The 24,708-nt window shown below is 46.0% G+C and overlaps 1 protein-coding gene across 10 annotated transcripts in view; it reads right to left on the bottom strand.

The window, feature by feature from the left end:
• PARD3 (par-3 family cell polarity regulator) overlaps positions 1-24,708 on the bottom strand; it is a 1,239,520-nt gene that overhangs the window by 365,784 nt on the left and 849,028 nt on the right. For all 10 annotated transcript variants that reach the window (XM_069211229.1, XM_069211227.1, XM_069211231.1 and 7 more), the window contains one exon: positions 17,889-18,126. In XM_069211229.1, the coding sequence (XP_069067330.1) occupies positions 17,889-18,126 (238 nt within the window). The remainder of the gene's footprint in view (positions 1-17,888; positions 18,127-24,708) is intronic.

Below are 24,708 nucleotides of genomic sequence, written 5' to 3'. Positions count from 1 at the left end.
TGCCCCGATGTGGAAGCCCCTCGTTGAAGCACCTCTGTCAGGCGGTTGGACCTGGTACCCAAAAGGACATTGGTGAGGTCTTCATTGGTGAGGTCTTCATTGAATGGTAGGAGGGGCTCAGATGTGGAAGCCCCTCGTTGAAGCACCTCTGTCACGAAGTTGGACCCCTCCTCTACAGTAGGTAGCTCAAGGCCAAAGACCTCAGCCTCCCTCTGACCACCAAAGCATAAGTCGCTCCCTCCGCCATAGCCAAGGTAGAAGGCAACAGCATGCCAGCGTCTGGAGAAGTGTCCAGTACACTGGCCTCGCCAATTCATGTGCCCTGTCCAAAGATGTGTCATCCTGGTATTCATAAGGGTCCAGGGACCCCTCCAATCCTTCCCCAAACTCGTACCCATAGGAAAAAGGATCCAAATCCGACCTGGGGTGAGTATGCCACATCGACGACAGAGGCGGCATTGGCCAACGCCGCTCTGACTCGTCGTGGATAAGGATTGGGTTGACGTCGATAGTGGGCACTACCGACGTCAAGAGTGTCAATAATCGAACCTGCGCCGGGGAAGGTCTCAGTGGTGCAACCAGCGTCGGTGTGGATCTGGAGGGGACCTCGGTGGTCGGAGCCGAAGCCACCGGTGCGGAACAGAAGGCGCCTCGACCGAACCCCTTGGGCCCAAAGGCGCCGTATCAGGGTTGGTCCGCCCAAAAATGAGGCGCATGGCCTCACAGAACTCTAAGTTGGGCAGGGGTCGATCTGGCTCCCAGAAACTCTGGGAAGCGCAGAGCGGACCCAGAAGCAGGCTCCGAGGCCTTAAGCGTTTACGCTCCTCCCATGTCACATCATCCAAGCGACAGGGCGAAGTCTAAGTGTGATGGATGCTTCGACTTCTTTTTCTTACCTGTACCCAAAGATTTGGAGGAAGACGAGTGGTGGTGGCTCCTCGAACGGTCTTGTGACCTTCCTCTCGAGCAAGACCAGGACCTATGCCAAGTCACGCGCCGGGCCGCCATGAACTTGAGAGAACGCTCCTTCAAGGCCTTCCGGTGCATGGCCCGGCACTCGGAGCACAACTTTGGGTCGTGGTCGCGTTCCAGGCACCACAAACAAACCTGATGCGGATCCGTAACCGACATCATGCAGTGACAGTCCTCGCACGGCTTGAACCCGGTCTTCGGGGACATCCTCAGCGCACCAAAAAACTCACAAAGCTCTACAAAAGGGTCAAAATCGGTCAAAAAGAGACCAGGGTAGCTCTATTCGGATCAGCACATGGCGCGGAAAGAAAAGAACTGACGTCACTGCGCTGAGGCAGCATCTATGTACTACTCCTGATGTCATCACGGTGACTACAACGCCCGCAGAGTCGACCGACGCCACCTACCGACGCGCAAAGTTATTGCTTGAAGAAAAAAAAATAATAATCCCCGGATCTAGTCTGACGCCTCGGGGAAATTCTAAGGTTAGGAATCTGCAACTACAGGGAGTGCAGAATTATTAGGCAAATGAGTATTTTGACCACATCATCCTCTTTATGCATGTTGTCTTACTCCAAGCTGTATAGGCTCGAAAGCCTACTACCAATTCAGCATATTAGGTGATGTGCATCTCTGTAATGAGAAGGGGTGTGGTCTAATGACATCAACACCCTATATCAGGTGTGCATAATTATTAGGCAACTTCCTTTCCTTTGGCAAAATGGGTCAAAAGAAGGACTTGACAGGCTCAGAAAAGTCAAAAATAGTGAGAGATCTTGCAGAGGGATGCAGCACTCTTAAAATTGCAAAGCTTCTGAAGCGTGATCATCGAACAATCAAGCGTTTCATTCAAAATAGTCACCAGGGTCGCAAGAAGCGTGTGGAAAAACCAAGGCGCAAAATAACTGCCCATGAACTGAGAAAAGTCAAGCGTGCAGCTGCCACGATGCCACTTGCTACCAGTTTGGCCATATTTCAGAGCTGCAACATCACTGGAGTGCCCAAAAGCACAAGGTGTGCATGGCCAAGGTAAGAAAGGCTGAAAGACGACCACCACTGAACAAGACACACAAGCTGAAACGTCAAGACTGGGCCAAGAAATATCTCAAGACTGATTTTTCTAAGGTTTTATGGACTGATGAAATGAGTGAGTCTTGATGGGCCTGATGGATGGGCCCGTGGCTGGATTGGTAAAGGGCAGAGAGCTCCAGTCCGACTCAGACGCCAGCAAGGTGGAGGTGGAGTACTGGTTTGGGCTGGTATCATCAAAGATGAGCTTGTGGGGCCTTTTCGGGTTGAGGATGGAGTCAAGCTCAACTCCCAGTCCTACTGCCAGTTCCTGGAAGACACCTTCTTCAAGCAGTGGTACAGGAAGAAGTCTGCATCCTTCAAGAAAAACATGATTTTCATGCAGGACAATGCTCCATCACACGCGTCCAAGTACTCCACAGCGTGGCTGGCAAGAAAGGGTATAAAAGAAGGAAATCTAATGACATGGCCTCCTTGTTCACCTGATCTGAACCCCATTGAGAACCTGTGGTCCATCATCAAATGTGAGATTTACAAGGAGGGAAAACAGTACACCTCTCTGAACAGTGTCTGGGAGGCTGTGGTTGCTGCTGCACGCAGTGTTGATGGTGAACAGATCAAAACACTGACAGAATCCATGGATGGCAGGCTTTTGAGTGTCCTTGCAAAGAAAGGTGGCTATATTGGTCACTGATTTGTTTTTGTTTTGTTTTTGAATGTCAGAAATGTATATTTGTGAATGTTGAGATGTTATATTGGTTTCACTGGTAATAATAAATAATTGAAATGGGTATATATTTTTTTTTGTTAAGTTGCCTAATAATTATGCACAGTAATAGTCACCTGCACACACAGATATCCCCCTAACATAGCTAAAACTAAAAACAAACTAAAAACTACTTCCAAAAATATTCAGCTTTGATATTAATGAGTTTTTTGGGTTCATTGAGAACATGGTTGTTGTTCAATAATAAAATTAATCCTCAAAAATACAACTTGCCTAATAATTCTGCACTCCCTGTAGAAGTCGCTATCAGATAACATAGCCTAATGTCATGAAAAAATAAACCCCCCCCATTTTAAAGGATAGTATGGGTATAAGTAATATTTTTTTTAAAGCACACTGAAAATAATACAAAACCACAACTCTTGCCAGCCTTTCCCACTGCCCAGCTAGAGAACTTTGCATTGTAAAGAGCTAAACAGAAACACAACAACCACCTCCCTTACACAGAATAGAGTTAAGAATTAGAGCCAACACCACACCGCAATGTAGTTGACAAAACCACATACAATAAACCTCTGATATCACCATTTCCTATAGCTCCAAATTCCAGATGAAAACCTACTTTAGGATTTCCTAGAAACAGACACAATAACACGGGAGGTGGGAATATACCGTTGTTAACAGAATGGGAGAAACTGGGGAGAAAGTACAGCAGAACCAAGGACAAGGAAACACAGGATCAGGGACAAGGAAACAGAGAAACTGCTGACCGGATCACGGTAGGGTGGTGCCATCTAGGTTGTAAACATGACAAAATAAATCCATTGCCCACACCCTAAAACTTTAAAGCCATCTTTAGCATGTAATACTATTATCACGAATGCAATTTCCCGTAAGATAGCATAAAGTTAAGCAACACATAGCCTTTAGAAGACTGCAACCTTACCACAGAAGCGAAGACATCAATCAGAACACGACTATCAACAGGTCATGATTATTAACATGAATTAGGATGAGAAGGACATCAGGGAATTTCCCTGCAAACGACCACGCAGACAACCTACTCCACTGGGTTAGTTTCGAGGCGCACAAGATCTAACACAAGAAAAAAAGTCAAGGGTGATAAACAAAGTGGTTCAGGAATGAAAATCCTTCTGGGAACCTCTGCAAGAAGAACCACATCAGCAAACAAAATTATGTCCAAAGCACCAAGAGGCCAAGTAATTAGATGACACTATGCCACACAAATACCCACCAGTATAATTTAAAATCATAACGTACCGCTAATGTATGCACCTGAAATCACAGATGACACAAAGAAAATGACAGCACTTTTGTTGTCATCACTGTCAATAAAATGACAACTGGATAAACAAGGGCAATTGTACTGCAATGTACAAGGTTTCAGTAGATAAAAGTATCAATGTAGTATTGTTAGTTCTGCTTATGAAAACGTTTACAAAGCTTTAGGAAACAAGGCAAAAAAGCTTTCAGAACATTGTGCGGTTGAAGGTAGTCATTAGGAAAGATGAGACGAAATTCAGCGAACTGGAAAATCATTTTAAAGTGTGGGTTATAACTAAACACGATGCAAGACATTCTAAACCGTCAACAATACTTTGTGAAGGAGCACTTGTTATGAGCAATGATGTGAAAACAAGCATTGTTGAGAAAAAGTCAAATAGGTATTAGACTCTCCTTCGTGTGACCCATCAGTCAAATGTGTAGCAAAATCGTGAACTAAATGACTTGGATAACAATGGCCATCTCCTGACAAAGAAACAAGGTATGTTTATGATGCACCAATTTCTAGAAGAGTTCATGCTGAAATCATGAATTTTGATTTGTTCTGGAAAAATGGGAAAAATAAAGTCCATGGTTACATTTGAAAGGATGATGTGCAAAAATTGGAAATCTTGTTTCAATAAACAAGGATGCATGTTTTTTCAAACCTTCTACAAGTAATTTCTTGTTCGCAGACCTCTGACAATCAGAAAAAATCATTGCCCGATAAGAACTGCAGAAAACATGCACTTTTTCCTGGTGGCCAGAGCCTTGAAAAACTGTGCTCTATAAGCAACTGCAGGCGATTTAAATATGTGACAACTCAGAGAGTGATAATATTGGTCCTGATCTATGTGCAGGCAAATGCAAAAAACTAGTGATAAACATTTGCCAATATTCCCAAAATGAATCAGATATGTCATGAACCAGGAACATAACAATATTAGTAGTCTGCTAAAAAATTCAAAGTAAAACTGTAGATGAACATAAAGGAAGCAATGACAAAGTCAGGAGGTTTGACACTTGCACTTGAGTGCTCATGAAAGCAATAAAAATAAATGCCAGCCGACGACCAAGATACCTTAACAAAACGCATTGGCAAAGCCAACAGCTCTGCTGTTGCTGCCTGCGTTTTAGCTTTGTTAATACCTGCTTTCATTATGATTTTGCACCGCCTCTATGTTGGAGAAGTTGCCAGGCCCTTATCAATTTAAAAACCGATCTTTGGCCCCTTAAAACATGTTGCCATAGTAGTCCCTGGCACTCAAGGAATCTACTTTTTGTGTGGATGTGCTTCTGGTAAAAGGGCAGAATGCAGTCACTCACAGTGCTGAGAACTGGGTTGACCCACTGTCCTATGCTGTAACGGATGGAAGAAAAATGTGAATTACACAAAAGCAGTCCTATGGATAAATGGGGCCTGCTGAAAGCACATATAAATGAAAGCACATAGTGTGATGACAGGATGTAATTTTCAGACTTAAAACCAAACCTCATGAATTCAACTGGACCTTTCACCTGCTATGCCTGCCGGTTCTCCTGCTCCCCCACAAGCACCAGAAACACCCACATGCCCCACACCAACCCCAACGCTCCTGAGAGCAAATACCACAACGTAAACGCAGCCGATTCTCACACAGTCCACAACACCACCACCACAACCCACAGCAACACCAAACCCCCCCCCACACCATCACACCCCACAACATCACTAACACCCTGCACATCAACACCATCACACACCTCAACAACAACAGCCCCCACAACAACCTTAACTGCATACTCCTAAACACCCGCTCCACACACAAGCATGCCATCGAACTCTGGGACCTTATCACATCACACTCACCAGACATTGTCTTCCTCACGGAAACTTGGAGGAACCCCTCATCCAAGCCAGACATAGCCACCCCAGATGGATTCAAACTCTATCGTAGAGACCGCTTAAACAAACCAGGAGGTGGCATCGCCATTATACATAAAAACACCCATTAAGGTCACCAACACACACAACACCCTAGACAGCGCAGAACACATGCATTTCCTAATTCACATAAACGACACCACCACCCTCAGAGGAACCCTCATCTACAGACCACCAGGTCCTCACCCCCCCTTCTGTGACGCCATCGCTGACACCATCAGCCCTCACACCCTCACCTCCACAGACTACATCCTCCTTGGTGACTAACTTTCACGTGGAGAACCCCCAAGACCACAACTCCTCTTCCCTTCTAGATAACCTCACGAACTTCAGACTCAAACAACCGGTCACAACACCCACCGACTCAGCAGGACACACACTAGACGCAATCTTCACCTCAAGCAACCACATAACCTATACTCACACCACCGAACTCCACCGGACTGACCACCACAGCGTCCACTTCTCCTTCAACAAACCCCCCACACACCACCACCAACACACCACACCCTACCGCATGTGGGACAAGATCCCCACAGAACATCTGAACGCCCAACTCGCTGAGAACCCCCCCCAACACCAACATTGCTGCCCATAACCTCACACAATGGATCACAACCTGCGCAGACTCACTCGCCCCTCTTAGAAGAAACATTACCACCCACAACATCAAGAACACCCCCTGGTTTACCACTGAACTCCAAGCATCCAAATGTGAATGCCGCAAAACAGAGAAAGCTTGGTGACAGGAACCCTCAACCACCAACTTCTCCACCCTCAAAACCACCATACGCAAACACCACCAACTCATACGCATCACCAAAAGAGCATTCTATAAGGAATGCATAGACAGAAACTTACACAACAGCAAGGAACTCTTTACCATCATCAAAGAGCTCTCCAAACCCAAAGCAAGCAACATCGACCCCAGGCACACACAACTCCTCTGCAACTCCCTCTCCAACCACTTCCACTGCAAAATCTTAGACATGCACAACAGCTTCACACCACATGCACCCACAACCCACACCAACACGATCAGCAAAGACTCACCCCCCCCAACCTACTACTCACCTGTAAAGAAACTGAAAAAAATGATGAATTCCATCCACTCAGGCTCCCCCTCGGATCCCTGCCCCCACTGCATTTTCAACAAAGCCAGCCCAACCCTCTCTCCCAAGCTTCACAACATAATCAACAGCTCTTTCGACGCCACCACCTTCCCAGACCCTTGGAAGCACGCAGAAGTCACTGCACTCCTAAAAAAGCCCAAAGCAGACCCGGATGACCTCACCAACTACCGCCCAATTTCGCTTCTCCCTTTCCCCGCCAAGGTCACTGAAAAACTTGTGAACACCCGCCTGTCTCACTACCTAGAGGAAAGCAACGCACTCAACACCTCCCAGTCTGGATTCCGCAAGAACCACAGCACTGAGACCGCTCTCATCGCATGTACTGACGACATCAGACCCAGAGTCGACAAGGGCGAGAACGTCACACTCATCCTCCTGGACCTCTCCGCTGCCTTCGACACTGTCTGCCACCAAACACTCCGCACACGCCTCCACAACGCAGGTATTCGACACAAGGCCCTAGACTGGCTGACCTCCTTCCTCACCGAAAGAACCCAGAAAAGTCTGCCTCTCTTCCTTCCACTCCACAGCCATCAAAATAATCTGTGGAGTCACCCAAGGGTCCTCCCTCAGCCCCACCCTTTTCAACATTTACATGGTTCTGCTCACCAACATCCTCCGACCACACGGAACCACCATCATATCCTACGCAGACGACACCCAGCTCATCATCTCCCTCACCAGAAACCCTACCACCGCCAAAACCAACCTCCACGCTGGACTCCTTGACACCGCCAAATGGATGACAGCAAACCACCTCAAGCTCAACTCCAACAAAACCGAAATCATCATCTTCGGCCCCAACAAAACAATATGGGACAACTCCTGGTGGCCCACTGCCCTAGGCACCCCACCAACACCCTCAAAACATGCACGCAACCTCGGCATCATCCTGGACCCTTCCCTCTCCATGACCCAGCAACTCAACGCCATAACCTCCTCCTGTTTCAACACCCTCTGCATACTGCGAAAAACCTTCAAATGGATTCCCATAGAGACCAGAAAGACCGTCACCCATGCACTCATCAGCAGCGGGCTAGACTACAGAAAAGCCCTCTACGCCGGCACCACACTCAAGCTCAAACAAAAACCTCCAGAGGATCCAGAACGCAGCCGCCCGCCTCATCCTGGACCTCCCACACCATCAACACATCTCCTCACATCTCAGATCCCTTCACTGGCTTCCAATCGACAAGAGGATCACCTTCAGAATCCTCATCCACGCACACAAATCCCTCCACAACACTGGACCAACCTACCTCAACGAAAGAGTGAACTTCCACACTCCCACTCGCCACCTCCGCTCCGCCGGCCTCGCACCCGCCACAGTCCCCTTCATCCAACACACCACCACTGGAGGCATATCCTTCTCCTACCTCACCCCCAAGGCCTAGAACTCCCTCTCAACCAACCTCCGCAAGACTCAGAACCTCCTACTCTTCAGAAAAAGAGACGTGGCTTTTCTAACAGTAATCAGCCTCCCCTCCCCCCTCTCCACCCCACCTTCCCTCTCCCCCAGCACCTTGAGACCCTTACGGGTGAGTAGCGCACTCTGTAAATTTTTGGATTGATTAATTGAATGATTGATTTTGATTGATTGAATTGCAAGTGAAACAGGCATTTGCAATGGGTCTCGCGTTTGCTCGAGTTAGAGCTATTAGCATTGTAAACTCCTAACAGGACTTTTCTTGCCACATAAATTAAAAATGAAAAGTAAAACAGTTTATCATAACCGGACTTTTCTTGCCATATAAACTGAAAGGTAAAGGTTTCACATCAGCAAGCCGACGGCTGCGATTAGCACAATGGGAAATAAAAGTTTGCTCGCAGTGAAATCTATCGGCAAAAGTGTAATTATCCATGTAATCTGCAAAAGTGCAATTATCCATGTAACAGGATCGATGTAATGCAACGCGCTCGACTACTGCCCAATGAGATCGCGCTGCGAAATAAAGAGAAAATGTAGTCCAGAAACCAGACATAAAACATCGAGCCTTGTATGTTTTCAGTAGTTGGTCGTTGTGCTCGAGGAGGGCTAAACACTGCAAAAGGCACGACGTATGCATGCCTTTCACTAATGAAAGCAAGCGGATTTTAAAAGGCAAGCCCACGAACCAATGAAAGTGACTGACTTGACATGGGCGTAGTAAGATGCCCAAAAAGAGATTACAACAGGCAATGGAGTGCTTTGCGCTTGCCCCTAAAAAGTCACTCAAACAGCCAAAGGAAACAAAAGAGAGACTAAAAGACTCATGTGAGCTGATCCATGATTCAAAAGGCATGTCTCAAATCAACGACTGAAGGTTTCTGAGTGAAAGTTAGAGGGTGAAGGAGGTTGAACCTAGTATCCTTGCAGCAGATATAACATACAATAAGAATGCCAGGAACAGCGTGCATGTCATTACATACCATAGCGAAATAGGTATGATCATTCAATCCAACAACCACTTTTTATTCAATGCTAACAATACAAAAAAGACAGGATGGTTTGGCGGCTGAAATACTAAACTTTGCAAAAATGTATGCAGAGTCACATAACTAAATTATCTACCTTCCATAAACAACCCGATGGCAGGAGAATTTAGAGTGTGAGTGTCATGGGGTCTTCTTCAAATCTTAAAGAGGGGTCTCTGGAGAAAATGATACTGCATTGATAAGGATGAGAAGCAAACTATGATCTCCAGTGGGAGTTAATGCCCTACACAGCATTTAATGAAGATCCCACTACACATTGTTTATGTTTTAATTGAAGGGAGCAGTTTATTTTTGTGCAGAATAGAGACGCCGGGTTATGAGCTGTCAGCTTACATGAACGCTATAAAATGCCCCTTGGCTAAGCGAACATCTTGAAATAAAGTGTAATTTACAGCACTCACATCCCAGAAGCATTCTTGGCACTGCAACATAATGAAGAACGATTGTGTGTCTGAAAGGACACAAACACAGATGAGAAAAAAGAAAAAAGAGAAAGCATACTGGCAGGAAATCATAAATGACATGAATCATGCTTATTTAATTTAACAGATTTCTAACTGCTTCCGATAAGGTTTGGGGGTCTCAATCAGCCTGTCCTGCATTCCCCAACCATGGCATCGCTTCTAGTAACATGAACATCCCAAGCATGATAGGCACCCAAGAAGAGGGGAAAAGTATTAGAACATTTAATTTTAAACTTAGTGAGAAGTCACACTATGAAAGAGGCTGCATGGAAGGAGGGAAAAATGCACCGTAATGTAGCAGTGTCAAAGTGATGTAGGCTGATTCGGCTGAAATGCATTCACAGAGTCTACTGCATCCACCGTACATGCTACGAAAAATGTAAAGGGTCCCCTGTCGTTTTTGTCTCTGGTGCAACACAGAAATATGCACCTTGGTTCATACGGAATGGCCATGCCACAGGATGCTTACAAGAAACTCTAGCACAAGCAAATGGTAAACCTGTAAGCCTGACCCCAAAATGGTAACCTGTGGCCTAATGTATTAATTGGGTGGTCTACAGGGCACTTGCATAGTGGCAGCCACAGGCCTTCTTGTAGCAAAGAGGGGCACAGCATAATACTGGAGATCCACCGAGGCACCCCAATTAGATGAAGGGACCAGGGGAATGGACTACTGAGCCAGAGCAGAAGGATTCAACTAAAAGTCAAGGGGTTGCCCACAGAAGCATACGAAGATATGGCACCAGTGGTTCGAACATTTTCCATTGACTCGTGTTGATCAAGGCCATGCGGAGATAATACAAAGATGTGAAAAAGAGGGTTTTCAATTAACGAGGGGTATGCATTTCCTAGAGTTCTCACGTAAATGAAAGGACAGTAGGAGACATGACATCCGCACATTAACTCTTTTGATGCATGTTTCCAACTAGATAAATTCACTCAATGCTTGGGCACATGGCCTTGGACCAACAAAAACAATTTTCAAAATGAATTCTTAGTCAAAGAAGCAGGAGAAATATTGATAGCCCCAAACCTCACAAAAATACTAGTGATAACCAGTAAACATGTTTGAAATTAACCCCTTCCCCGCCACGGACGTAATGGTTACGTCCATGGCAGCGCCCGTGTGGCGCCATGGACGTAACCATTACGTCCTGAATGCTGCCCTCGGGAGAAGCGCTAGCGCTCCTCCCGAGGGCCGCCCCTCCACCCCCCTAGGTCAGGGCTGACAGGGGAATCCCTTCCCCTTCAACCCCCGACCCCCCCCACCCCCCCTGTGACGTCAGCGCGCGAGCGCGCGCTGACAATCACACAACCTCCCCCATCGCGCTGGAAGCAGAGCTTCCAGCGCGATCGAAAGAGAAATGCTCAGCATTTCTCTTTCGATCACGTGGGGGAGGCCCGGAGGGGCTTCAAAGGGAAGGAAATGTATTTCCTTCCCTTTGAAGTCTCTCCGAGGGTTTCAAAAGCCGGATTGCTTGCAATCCGGCTTTTGAAACCCCACTAGACACCAGGGATTTTTTTTTTCTTCTAGGAAATTGACAGAAGGGAGCGACCCCTTGGGCAAGGGTCGCTCCCAGGGGGTCATTTTTTTTAAGGCCTTTTCTGCCCCCAGTGGGGGCAGAAACCTCTAGACACCAGGGATACTTTTTTTTGGTTTGTTTTTTTATTTGTTTTCTTTTGTTTTTTAGGTGTGGGATGCGACCCCTTAGGCAAGGGTCACTCCCATAGGGGGAAATTATATTTAGGCCATTTCTGCCCCCTTTGGGGGCAGATTGGCTTATTTTTATGAGGCCAATCTGCCCCCAAGGGGGGCAGAAACCACTAGACACCAGAAAGTTTTTTTTGTTTGTTTGTTTTTCACGTAAGGGGAGCGACCCCTTAGGCAAGGGTCGTTCCCTTGGGGGGCAAATTTATTTTAGGCCATTTCTGCCCCCCATGGGGGCAGATCAGCCTATTTTTATTAGGCCGATCTGCCCCCACGGGGGGCAGAAACCACTAGGCACCAGGGATTTTTGTTGTTGTTGTGTTTTACAGATGGGGAGCGTCCCCTTAGGCAAGGGTCGCTCCCCTGGAGGGGCAAATTGTATTTAGGCCATTTCTGCCCGCTTTGGGGGCAGATCGGCCGATTTTAGGTCAATCTGCCCCCAAGGGGGGCAGAAACCACTAGGCACCAGGGATCTTTTTTTTTGTGCCGTCACGCAAGGGGAGCGACCTTGTAGGCAAGGGTCGCTCCCCGGGGGGGGTGAGGGGGGCAAATTTATTTTAGGCCATTTCTGCCCCCCCTGGGGGCAGATCGGCCTATTAGTATTAGGCCGATCTGCCCACAGGGGGGGCAGAAACCTCTAGGCGCCTGGGCAAATAGTTTTTTTGTGTTTTTTTTTTGTTTGTTTGTTTTTTTAGAGATGGGGAGCGACGCATTAGGCAAGGGTCGCTCCCCTGGGGGGCAAATTGTATTTAGACCATTTCTGGCCCCCTTGGGGGCAGATTGGCCGATTGTAGGTCAATCTGCCCCCAAGGGGGGCAGAAACCACTAGGCACCAGGGATCTTTTTTTTGCGCAGTCACGCACGGGGAGCGACCTTGTAGGCAAGGGTCGCTCCCCGGGGGGGGGGGGGGTAAGGGGGACAAATTTATTTTAGGCCATTTCTGCCCCCCCTGGGGGCAGATCGGCCTATTGGTATTAGGCCGATCTGCCCACAGGGGGGGCAGAAACCTCTAGGCGCCTGGGCAAATAGTTTTTTTGTGTTTTTTTTTTGTTTGTTTGTTTTTTTAGAGATGGGGAGCGACGCATTAGGCAAGGGCCGCTCCCCTGGGGGGCAAATTGTATTTAGACCATTTCTGCCCCCTTTGGGGGCAGATTGGCCGATTGTAGGTCAATCTGCCCCCAATGGGGGCAGAAACCACTAGGCACCAGGGATCTTTTTTTTGCGCCGTCACGCAAGGGGAGCGACCTTGCAGGCAAGGGTCGCTTCCCGGGGGGGGGTGGGGGGGCAAATTTATTTTAGGCCATTTCTGCCCCCCTGGGGGCAGATCGGCCTATTGGTATTAGGCCGATCTGCCCCCGGGGGGGCAGAAACCTTTAGGCGCCAGGGCAAATTTTATTTTGTGGGTTTTTTTTTTTTGTTTGTTTGTTTTTTTAGAGATGGGGAGCGACGCATTAGGCAAGGGTCGCTCCCCTGGGGGGCAAATTGTATTTAGACAAATTTATTTTAGGCCATTTCTGCCCCCCCTGGGCCCGGCTGAGCTAGAGGCCAAAATCCACAGGTAGGCACTGTTTTCTATGAAAAAATGTGATGTGTCCACGTTGTGTTTTGGGCCATTTCCTGTCGCGGGCGCTAGGCCTACCCACACCAGTGAGGTATCATTTTTATCGGGAGACTTGGGGGAACGCTAGGTGGAAGGAAATTTGTGGCTCCTCTCAGATTCCAGAACTTTCTGTCACTGAAATGTGAGGAAAACATGTTTTTTTAGCCAAATTTTGAGGTTTGCAAAGGATTCTGGGTAACAGAACCTGGTCAGAGCCCCACAATTCACCCCATCTTGGATTCCCCTGGGTTTCTAGTTTTCATAAATGCGCTGGTTTGCTAGGTTTCCCCAGGTGCCGGCTGAGCTAGAGGCCAAAATCCACAGGTAGGCCCTGTTTTCTATGAAAAAATGTGATGTGTCCAGGTTGTGTTTTGGGCCATTTCCTGTCGCGGGCGCTAGGCCTACCCACACAAGTGAGGTATCATTTTTATCGGGAGACTTGGGGGAACGCTGGGTGGAAGGAAATTTGTGGCTCCTCTTAGATTCCAGAACTTTCTGTCACCGAAATGTGAGGAACATGTGTTTTTTTAGCCAAATTTTGAGGTTTGCAAAGGATTCTGGGTAACAGAACCTGGTCCGAGCCCCGCAAGTCACCCCTCCTTGGATTCCCCTAGGTCTCTAGTTTTCAGAAATGCACAGGTTTGGTAGGTTTCCCTAGGTGCCGGCTGAGCTAGAGGCCAAACTCTACAGGTAGGCACTTCGCAAAAAACACCTCTGTTTTTTTCCAAAATTTAGGATGTGTCCACGTTGCGCTTTGGGGTGTTTCCTGTCGCCGGCACTAGGCCTACCCACACAAGTGAGGTATCATTTTTATCGGGAGACTTGGGGGAACGCTGGGTGGAAGGAAATTTGTAGCTCCTCTCAGATTCCAGAACTTTCTGACACAGAAATATGAGGAACATGTGTTTTTTTAGCCAAATTTTGAGGTTTGCAAAGGATTCTGGGTAACAGAACCTGGTCCGAGCCCCGCAAGTCACCCCTCCTTGGATTCCCCTAGGTCTCTAGTTTTCAGAAATGCACAGGTTTGGTAGGTTTCCCTAGGTGCCGGCTGAGCTAGAGGCCAAAATCTACAGGTAGGCACTTCGCAAAAAACACCTCTGTTTTTTTCCAAAATTTAGGATGTGTCCACGTTGCGCTTTGGGGTGTTTCCTGTCGCCGGCGCTAGGCCTACCCACGCAAGTGAGGTATCATTTTTATCGGGAGACTTGGGGGAACGCTGGGTGGAAGGAAATTTGTAGCTCCTCTCAGATTCCAGAACTTTCTGCCACAGAAATGTGAGGAACATGTGTTTTTTTAGCCAAATTTTGAGGTTTGCAAAGGATTCTGGGTAACAGAACCTGGTCCGAGCCCCGCAAGTCACCCCTCCTTGGATTCCCCTAGGTCTCTAGTTTTCAGAAATGCACAGGTTTGGTAGGTTTCCCTAGGTGCCGGCTAAGCTAGAGGCCAAAATCTACAGGTAGGCACTTCGCAAAAAACACCTCTGTTTTTTTCCAAAATTTAGGATGTGTCCACGTTGCGCTTTGGGGTGTTTCCTGTCGCCGGCACTAGGCCTACCCACACAAGTGAGGTATCATTTTTATCGGGAGACTTGGGGCAACGCTGGGTGGAAGGAAATTTGTGGCTCCTCTCAGATTCCAGAACTTTCTGCCACAGAAATGTGAGGAACATGTGTTTTTTTAGCCAAATTTTGAGGTTTGCAAAGGATTCTGGGTAACAGAACCTGGTCCAAGCCCCGCAAGTCACCCCTCCTTGGATTCCCCTAGGTCTCTAGTTTTCAGAAATGCACAGGTTTGGTAGGTTTCCCTAGGTGCCGGCTGAGCTAGAGGCCAAAATCTACAGGTAGGCACTTCGCAAAAAACACCTCTGTTCTTTTCCAAAATTTAGGATGTGTCCACGTTGCGCTTTGGGGTGTTTCCTGTCGCCGGCACTAGGCCTACCCACACAAGTGAGGTATCATTTTTATCGGGAGACTTGGGGGAACGCTGGGTGGAAGGAAATTTGTAGCTCCTCTCAGATTCCAGAACTTTCTGCCACAGAAATGTGAGGAACATGTGTTTTTTTAGCCAAATTTTGAGGTTTGCAAAGGATTCTGGGTAACAGAACCTGGTCCGAGCCCCGCAAGTCACCCCTCCTTGGATTCCCCTAGGTCTCTAGTTTTCAGAAATGCACAGGTTTGGTAGGTTTCCCTAGGTGCCGGCTGAGCTAGAGGCCAAAATCTACAGGTAGGCACTTCGCAAAAAACACCTCTGTTTTTTTCCAAAATTTAGGATGTGTCCACGTTGCGCTTTGGGGTGTTTCCTGTCGCCGGCACTAGGCCTACCCACACAAGTGAGGTATCATTTTTATCGGGAGACTTGGGGCAACGCTGGGTGTAAGGAAATTTGTGGCTCCTCTCAGATTCCAGAACTTTCAGACACAGAAATGTGAGGAACATGTGTTTTTTTTATCCAAATTTTGAGGTTTGCAAAGGATTCTGGGTAACAGAACCCCTTCCGAGCCCCGCAAGTCACCCCTCCTTGGATTCCCCTAGGTCTCTAGTTTTCAGAAATGCACAGGTTTGGTAGGTTTCCCTAGGTGCCGGCTGAGCTAGAGGCCAAAATCTACAGGTAGGCACTTCGCAAAAAACACCTCTGTTGTCTTCCAAAAATTTGGATGTGTCCACGTTGCGCTTTGGGGCGTTTCCTGTCGTGGGCGCTAGGCCTACCCACACAAGTGAGGTATCATTTTTATCGGGAGACTTGGGGGAACATAGATTAGCAAAACAAGTGTTATTGCCCCTTGTCTTTCTCTACATTTTTTCCTTCCAAATATAGGAGAGTGTGTAAAAAAGACATCTATTTGAGAAAAGCCCTGTAATTCACATGCTAGTATGGTCACCCCGGAATTCAGAGATGTGCAAATAACCACTGCTCCTCAACACCTTATCTTGTGCCCTTTTTGGAAATACAAAGGTTTTCTTGATAGCAATTTTTTACTCTTTATATTTCAGCAAATGAATTGCTGTATACCCGGTATAGAATGAAAACGCACGTCAGGGTGCAGCTCATTTATTGGCTCTGGGTTCCTCGGGTTCTTGATGAACCTACAAGCCCTATATATCCCCGCAACCAGAGGAGTCCAGCAGACGTAACAGTATATTGCTTTCGATAATCTGACATTGCAGGGAAAAGTTAAAGAGTAAAACGTAGAGAAACATTTATGTTTTTTTCACCTAAATTTCAATATTTTTCTTTTTCAGTTGTTATTTTCTGTAGGAAACCCTTGTAGGATCTACACAAATGACCCCTTGCTGAATTCAGAATTTTGTCTAGGTTTCAGAAATGTTTAGGTTTCTGGGATCCAGCATTGGTTTCATGCCCATTTCTGTCACTGACTGGAAGGAGGCTGAAAGCACAAAAAATTGCAAAAATGGGGTATGTCCCAGAAAAATGCCAAAATTGTGTTGAAAAATTGGGTTTTCTGATTCAAGTCTGCCTGTTCCTGAAAGCTGGGAAGCTGCTGAGTTTAGCACCGCAAACCCTTTGTTGATGCCATTTTCAGGGGAAAAACCACAAGCCTTCTTCTGCAGCCACTTTTTCCAATTTTTTTGAAAAAAACAAAATTTTCCCTGTATTTTGGCCAATTTCTTGGCCTCTTTCAGTGGAACCCACAAAGTCTGGGTACCTCCAGAATCCCTAGGATGTTGGAAAAAAAGGACGCAAATTTGGCTTGGTTAGCTTATGTGGACAAAAATGTATGCGGGCCTAAGCGCAAACTGCCCCAAATAGGCAAAAAAAGGCCTGGCACAGGAGGGGGAAAAGGCCTGGCAGCGAAGTGGTTAACCTACTGAGAGTGACACATGTCACTTACAGATAGAGACGAAATAGTCAACTGTTCAGGCACATCATTTCAAATCCAAAATTCCAATTAGTTGAAGTCCTCAAGAAAGAAATCAATGAGTTCAAAAATGAAACACCCTTTTACACGTTTCGACAGCACCGTTTTTACCAGAGAATTAAAATGGACCTCCCCTCATAAGTATCGTTCAACACATCAACAAATAGGCCTCCACCAGATGTAGAATTTCGATCCAGGGGTCGCACATTAGCGAATGACTGCCTATGTCGATAGCCTAAAATGTGTTTCTCTGACACCTACACTAAATATAAATCCTCAACACCCAGATTACGCATTTCATGCATTGCTTCGAGATTGAGAGTTTTAACAAGTAAGTCATGACTCAAATGGTACTCAACCAAAGGAAAGAATCGACCAGTTTACGAGTCCTTTTTGTTTAAGGACCTCAGGTGGCTGCTCACAGTTGCTAACTGGGTGTGTTAAGCGTGCATTTCACAAGAGGGTTTCCTTTAGTGCTCGGGGAAGAGGGGCAATTAAGTATTTAAGAGTAAATACAAGACATGATTTTCACATGAATCAGAGGTATTTTTTAAACCAAAAATAATGGAAAAACCAACATGCCTGAGGCAATACAAGTACCACTTGTGGTATTTCATACCATGTGGTACACGGGAAGAAAATTAATATCAATTTACTCATATTTAAGAATGTTCGGATTAATACAGACAAACCTACCTGAACATGTCGCCCAAGCCTTTCAGCATTCCTCCTTTCTTGGCTTTGTTTTTATCCTTCTCTTTGTCACGATCTTTTTTCTTTTCCTTTGAGATCTTGTCCTTTCTTCGGTCACCTTTGTCCTCCTTCTCTTGCCCTGAGCCATTCACTTGCCTGTCCAGTGTATAGGACGGCTGGTCACTGGCTGTCGACGTGGACTCGCGGCCTGATCGTGAGCTTTCCTCCGTGTCTTCTTCCACTGAAAGAAAAGGCCCATTAAAAGAGGTTTCCACTTCATTTAAACAACAAAGTTATCCAGATGATATAGCTCTCCATATGAAAGCCAATGAGTCTCAATCCTATGCACATGTAAAGATCCAACTGATGGGAAACCTTTATGGCATTTTGTTACAATGAAGATCAGGGCCGGACTGGGAACCCAAAGCAGCACTGGCAAATTTTGTCAGACCACCCCCCACAAAGTACATAGAGAGCGAGCCTGACCACTTCAATCGGGTTGGAAGGGGAGGGTTCCTCCCTGCTAAGGAAAATTGGGAAAAGAATGGAAAAAATGGTGCATTCTACAATATATTTTCAGTATACATTCACATGTATTCGTGATTAAAATATAGTAAATGATGAGCTTCCAGAGCACCAGCAATCTTTTTTGAGGCTCTTCAAAGATTACCTCATCATCACACTCTAACATGGTCTCTCATCTCTCCACAGCCCCTCACTCACATGTATTTCACTTGGTTTATAGCACCTCTCTCACCAACGTAGGGCATTGGAGCTCTTTACATCACATTTATAGACAATGAATCATGTGTGTGTAAATCACTGTATAGAAAATGTTATATAAGACAAAGGGGACTACAAGGTGTAGGATTCATATAGCATCCACACTGGTAGGCATTTTTTTTTTAAGAGTGCTTGGTCTGGGAAAACAAACGCAGGATTCAGAACGTAACACAGCAGTTAGGGTTGACTTCACCAATACCAATTTATTTCTACCCAAACAAACCCTTTTTAGCAAAATTAAGAAAACCAAAGACTGGAAAAACTTAACTTTCTACCCTGTACTATGTAATTTGCATGCAGCTCTTTCCTAGCAGTTCATAGCTCACTGAGCTAGATCATGATTGCAACTTATGAACTGCACTGTAACAAAAGGATCTCTGTGATAGAAGCAGTATCCCACTGAGCTATGCCCTTAAAATACTGTTTTGTGACCTGCATAGTACACATTCTTTGCAGCAGGCATATTAACCCTCTACACTACCTTAGATGAGTCAAAACTGCCACCAGACAAAAGATCTCTTTCCAGCAGGTACATTAAAAAACAGTTACCCCGCATTTTTACTGTTGCCTGAAAACTGTTGGCTCTAAAAGGAACTCTGCAGTGATTTTAAAACTGCTGCACTGCTACGAAACCGCCCCACCCTCTCCCAGCATCAAAATGGGCCCCCATCCCTCCAGACTCCCAGGGAAACACCTGTTGCCCAGTACTGCCAGTCCAGCCTTGACGAAGATCCCAATGCAATATTCAATCAGGAATAATATTGGTAGCCCGATTAGAATGCAAGCAAGCTTTTAGTAACTGTAATTAGACACAAGAGCTTGTATCCTAGTTAGGGCACATTGTCCCCGTTTGTGTAGCACAGTACCTGTAACTGTGTTGTGCACAAACAGGGACACTGCACCATATTATACTTAATGTGCTGCCCCCTGGGTAGCTGCAAACTCGCGCTGCTCTGGAAGCAGTGCATTAGTGAATTTTTAAAACAGCCGGTCTGCCTTTCTTTGTGCAGGTGGCCGCACTGTCTGCTTAACAAAGGAGCACAGAGCCACCTCCCCTCCACCCGGTGAGTGGCAGCACCTAAATTAAGTGGGATGTCTGGGGGTCCATGGGACCTCCTTTCCCCTCTTGAGGTGGAGTGGGGCGGAAATCACACTGACTGTGTACCACATTTCTGTGCCTCCAGATAGCCTCTCTGCATCAGTCCATAATAGAATGCGCCGGTAGAGGTGTTTCCTTAATTTGCATTGGGCCAAGCCCCTATGGAAATAAAGTAACACAACTTTAGGATAGCGTTGGCACTAAATGTGTGTTGTGCTATCTGTATTATTAAAGGGTCCAAAAGAATGTTTGCAGCCCCTATTATAACACCAAAGTGCCGCCCTGGGGATGCAGATGTACACCCATGATTCCGTGGGGGCCATTTATGTGATACAGGCCCTGGATGGTGTACTTAAATGAGTATATAATGCAAGAAAAGGAAGTGGCCAAGAGCTGTAAACACCACTCTCTCTAGCCGAAGGACACAGAAGAAATAGAACTCAAATTTAGAAATAGTTAAAGGGTTACTCCCATTATACTTGATGCACACATTTTTCCCTAGCCTATTTTGGGCCTAAAACTGTGCACTGCAAGAATAAAAAAAAAAAAAATCACTGCATTCGTAGGAGGACTTATTAAAAAAACATCCGGTTATCCTCCACCTAAATACAGTGGCATCCCTTGAAATAAAAACAAACTGTAAATAGTAGCAGTGGTGAACAATGGTGTTGCTTACAATGGTCAGAACTTCTCTTTGTGGGTTCTGCTTGAATAGCCCCATCCCTCCTTCCCCTCCCCTTACGTTCGGAGCTTGGACTGTTCAACCTGGCTCTGTAGACTACCCCTTCCGATACTATGCTCCCACGGAGTGTCTTCATTCATCCAGACCACCTGCTGCACACCAATGGCCACAAACCTTGACAAATTTCTGCGGGGACCCTCTTGTCTTGTAAATTGCGTTTTTGGCTCATACGCACCAATCCATGTTTTGTGCCCATTTCTTGATCTGTGGCAGTGCCATTCGTCCCTAACCCTATATCACATCTCTCCTCATTATCATGAATGGGGTGCTGTAGAACACCTGCATGTAACAAGTCAGGGACTGTTCTCCCCAAATGTTCAAATGGAATATGCTGGCCATAAAGTTTAAATCTGGTTCTGTTCCCTCTTTGGGTCCTTGTTCCAACCCCAAACAGAATCTCCTAAGCTTTGGGCATTCCCAGAGTGCGTAAACCAGTGTGCCCCGTTATTGGCAATCCCTCAAACAACTATCATCTGTTGTTCGCCCCATCCTCGACAGCCTAGTTTGTGTGTGATAAGCTCAGTGAAGGTCCTTCAGCTGTACCACCATGAATTCCAACCTGATGGGGATATCTGCAGGACAAACAGCATTCTGCATCATCCACTAAACCTAACTCTTGTCCCCATCAGCCCTTGAGGGCATCTAGGATTTCATGGGAGTTATTCAGTATGGTTTTGTATACCAGGGAGATTGCACAGAGGGGCAGAAATTAGTTGACATTCCAGTGGCGACTCGCCTTCTGTGTCTTGCAGTAAGTGCGAGTAGATTTAATACTAATCTTGAGAGCTTTCCTCATCAGTGAGTAAGAATCTTTAATGAAAAATAAATGGCCGCTCCATGTTCATCCATCCCAAACTTGCTCAATATGTCTGAAACTGAAGGCCCTTACTAAACCAAGTCTTTATGATCAACATGCTGTCTAACGTTACCTCCTTACACATGGTGCTACTGTTTGTCATTGGTAGGGCCATTAGGAAAGATTTAGATGAGTTCAATCAGCGTGATCTTATATAGCGCAAGCTTCTCACCCCAAGGGGGGAGGGGTTTTGGAGGGCGAGGTCTCCAGGAGGGGAGGATTGCTGCTGACCTCATTAGGCTGCTGCCGGCAGTTGAAAAGCCAAGTTTTTAGCTGCTTTCTGAAGTCCTTCAGGACATGAGAGGTGCTCAGGAGGAGGTCATTCCAGGATCTGGCGGCAAGGTGGGAGAAAGAGCAACCTCCGTAGCGAGTTGGTGGCGGTAGGGAGAACATGGGCCTGGGCGAGAGAGGCTGAACTGAGGTCTCTGGTTGGTTGGTGGAAAGTGACACGGTTGTTGATGTAGGAGGATCCGGTGCTGTGGAGGGTCTTGTATGTGTGCCTGAGGAGCTTGAAGAGGCATCTTTGTTGAGCGGGCATGTTTGCATTTTGACCATTTTAGAGAGAAGTTGTCTTTGTTTTGGTGAGCACTGTCTGTGTTTTCAGAGACTAGTAATTTTCATTTACATTAATTCCATATCCCCTAAAGAGAGTAAACTCTCACAAATGCATGCTACTGAGAGATTTCCCCATGTAAGAGGAAAGAGGTTGAGAAATATGGAAAGAGGTGAGTCACCCTCGGCTTCCAGCCCTTTTGCCCAAACCTACACTCCAGCTGCTAAAAAAGTATTCTTGCTAAAAACAATTTGGGTTCCTGAAACTGCTGTCCAAGCCATGCAATTTATTTTAGGTAAAGTCCACAAATTCAATGCAGAAAGCAAATCCTAACCAAAAGCTGACAATATTGTTCAGCATGCATAGTGCAAGTGAAACTGAATACGTATCTAACATAAGCCCTTGTACTGGTGACAGGTATTGATTTGGAGACCCAATCACACAGGGCAACCATGTGGCAACCTGCTTCAAGACATCATGCTTCAATTACAAACCTTCATTCAGAAGTTATAACATAATGGAAAGCATTGGTTTGGAAATAAAAGTCAAAAGACTAGAAACATGTTGCTTCCTTGATAGAACCATACAGGCCCAACAGCTTCAGCCTCAAAACTATTCCCTTCTTAAGAAATATGACTTAGTTCAACTCCTCGGGTGAATCGACTTAAGGCAACAGGAGCCTTCCTCCTATTCTGAAAGAAGCAATAGTGCTACTGATTCCCAAACCTGATATGGAACCCCAAGGACAGATTATCATATTGACCACTGTCCACGCAAATTTTGGCCGATACAATTGTTGGTTATCACCTAGCCAACGAGTTCTAACACTGTTGGCTTCCTTACTGCACCCGACCAGAAAGGTTTGGTCTCAGGATCTATTATTTCTGTGAAACCCAGGCATTTATCCTACCTGATCAGAAGTTTGTCTCCTGATGGATCAGTAGATTCAGAAGCTTCTTTCGATGTGGAAAAGCCTTTTGATAGACTGGACTGCTGGGATTGTCTATATTCAAGTGTTACAAGTAATGAATTCTGGATCAAAACTCATGATTTGTACACAAATGCGTTAACGCCAGTCTAGATACAGAGTAGGAGTTCTCCACAATGCAGGGTTATTTGTAGCACCAGGCAAGGTTACTCAGACAGAAGGTGCAGATGTGGGTTTCCTATTGGGGGGGTATGTAGTATGAACTCACTAAAAACAGATAAAATCTTCTAAGAAATATTTGTTTGCTGTACACTAAATGTGAAGGTCATTATAAAGTAATGTTCATTTCAACTTGTGCTCAAAGCAGCATCAGGATTGGCTGGAAGCACCCAGCCAGGGTGCTCCCAGGCAGACTGGGAGCCTGTGCAGCCTCTCTCCTGGCCCAGCAACACAGTGCCGGGCTGGAGAGAGCCTAGTGCCCATGTGTGTTTGGCCGGCCCGAGATGGCCGGCCAAACATAGATGCGCACTGAGGGGAGGGCAGCGCACTCATCGTCCCGTGACCCAACCCCTTAAACAAATGAAATGATAATAAACACGTTTATTATTGTTTTGTTAGTTAAAGGTTTTGTAGCTTCACTTGCTCGAGGTTTGGGGGCGGCAATGCTCCTCTGCCTTAACGGAGGAGCCGCCCTGGTGAATGGCTCTCTAAAGGCTTGCTTCAAAAGCATAACTTCAAGCTCATTGTAAAGGTCTTAAAATAATAAGTTTAAACTTCCTTTTCTGTGAAATTGATTATTTGCTTGTAGAAGTGCGTGATGCCATAACTTTAACAATTTAATATCTGCAATGTGATTTTGCTCGTCTGAACTGGGGAATAGTGCCAATTGCTTAATAAGATGCTAAACGTTTCCACACAGAAACATGTCCTTGCCTATATGATTTATTTTGCCACATCTCGCAAACAAAAAAAAACTGAAATTATGATTACAGTGAACCAAGACCCTTGTAGCATGTAGTTGAAAACCATTTGCAAGAGTTCAATTTAAAAAATCTGTAAAGGGAAAATCCCCTTTTTGGAGAAATAAATTTTGAAAACAAACAAAAACAGCTGAAACTCTTGCACCAGTGAACAGCCAGGGTGGTAGCTATCAATAGTTCAATAGATGCAATGGCAGCGGTGCCCACATTTCTGAGGGGTCCTCTGTATTACAGTCACCAATTATAGATTTTTTAACTGCTGAGAGTGAGAACCGAGGGCAAAATGTCCATGTCAGTGCTAGGGCCTGTTGCTACGTCACCGCACGTGCGCCCTGCCTAATCAGCTTCCTCTGATACTTCTTTAAGTGCAAGGATGGGCAACTACATGTCAGCAAAGACAGCTAATGCCGGTTCACAGGCTAATGAGTAGCCAAGGAAATCTCTAGATAGGATTTGACAATTCAGCACAAATAAAAAAAAAAAATCAACAGCCGCACTATTTGTAATCTGAGAGTCACAGCTTGTAAATCTTCAAACTTCAACTTCAGCGGCCATTCTACCGCGCGAGCCCAACATGTGCAGACAAACAATTTCCAATTATTTCTCCACAGAGGACAACTTCACAGCGGCTTCCTGATGCTACAGCTACAAAGCTACATGTGCAGACGGAATCCATCACGCATTACTTCCTCCTGGAGAGGCACATCACAGCAGTAGCTTGTTTTTGAAGTAGTTACATCTCTTTCACAAGCATCATTTTGTAAAGGAAGCTTTAGCACATAAAAAACATCTCAAGTTGTTTGTACGTCTTACAGTGCACTACAGAGGACAGTAGCAGAGTCTGTCAACAGCACCACCAGCTTCTTCTGCTAAGAGCCTGGC

This window comes from Pleurodeles waltl, chromosome 10, assembly GCF_031143425.1.
Source record: "Pleurodeles waltl isolate 20211129_DDA chromosome 10, aPleWal1.hap1.20221129, whole genome shotgun sequence".
NCBI lineage: Eukaryota > Metazoa > Chordata > Amphibia > Caudata > Salamandridae > Pleurodeles > Pleurodeles waltl.
Note: the sequence above shows the minus strand (reverse complement) of the source record. Positions and strands in the feature narration are given on the sequence as shown.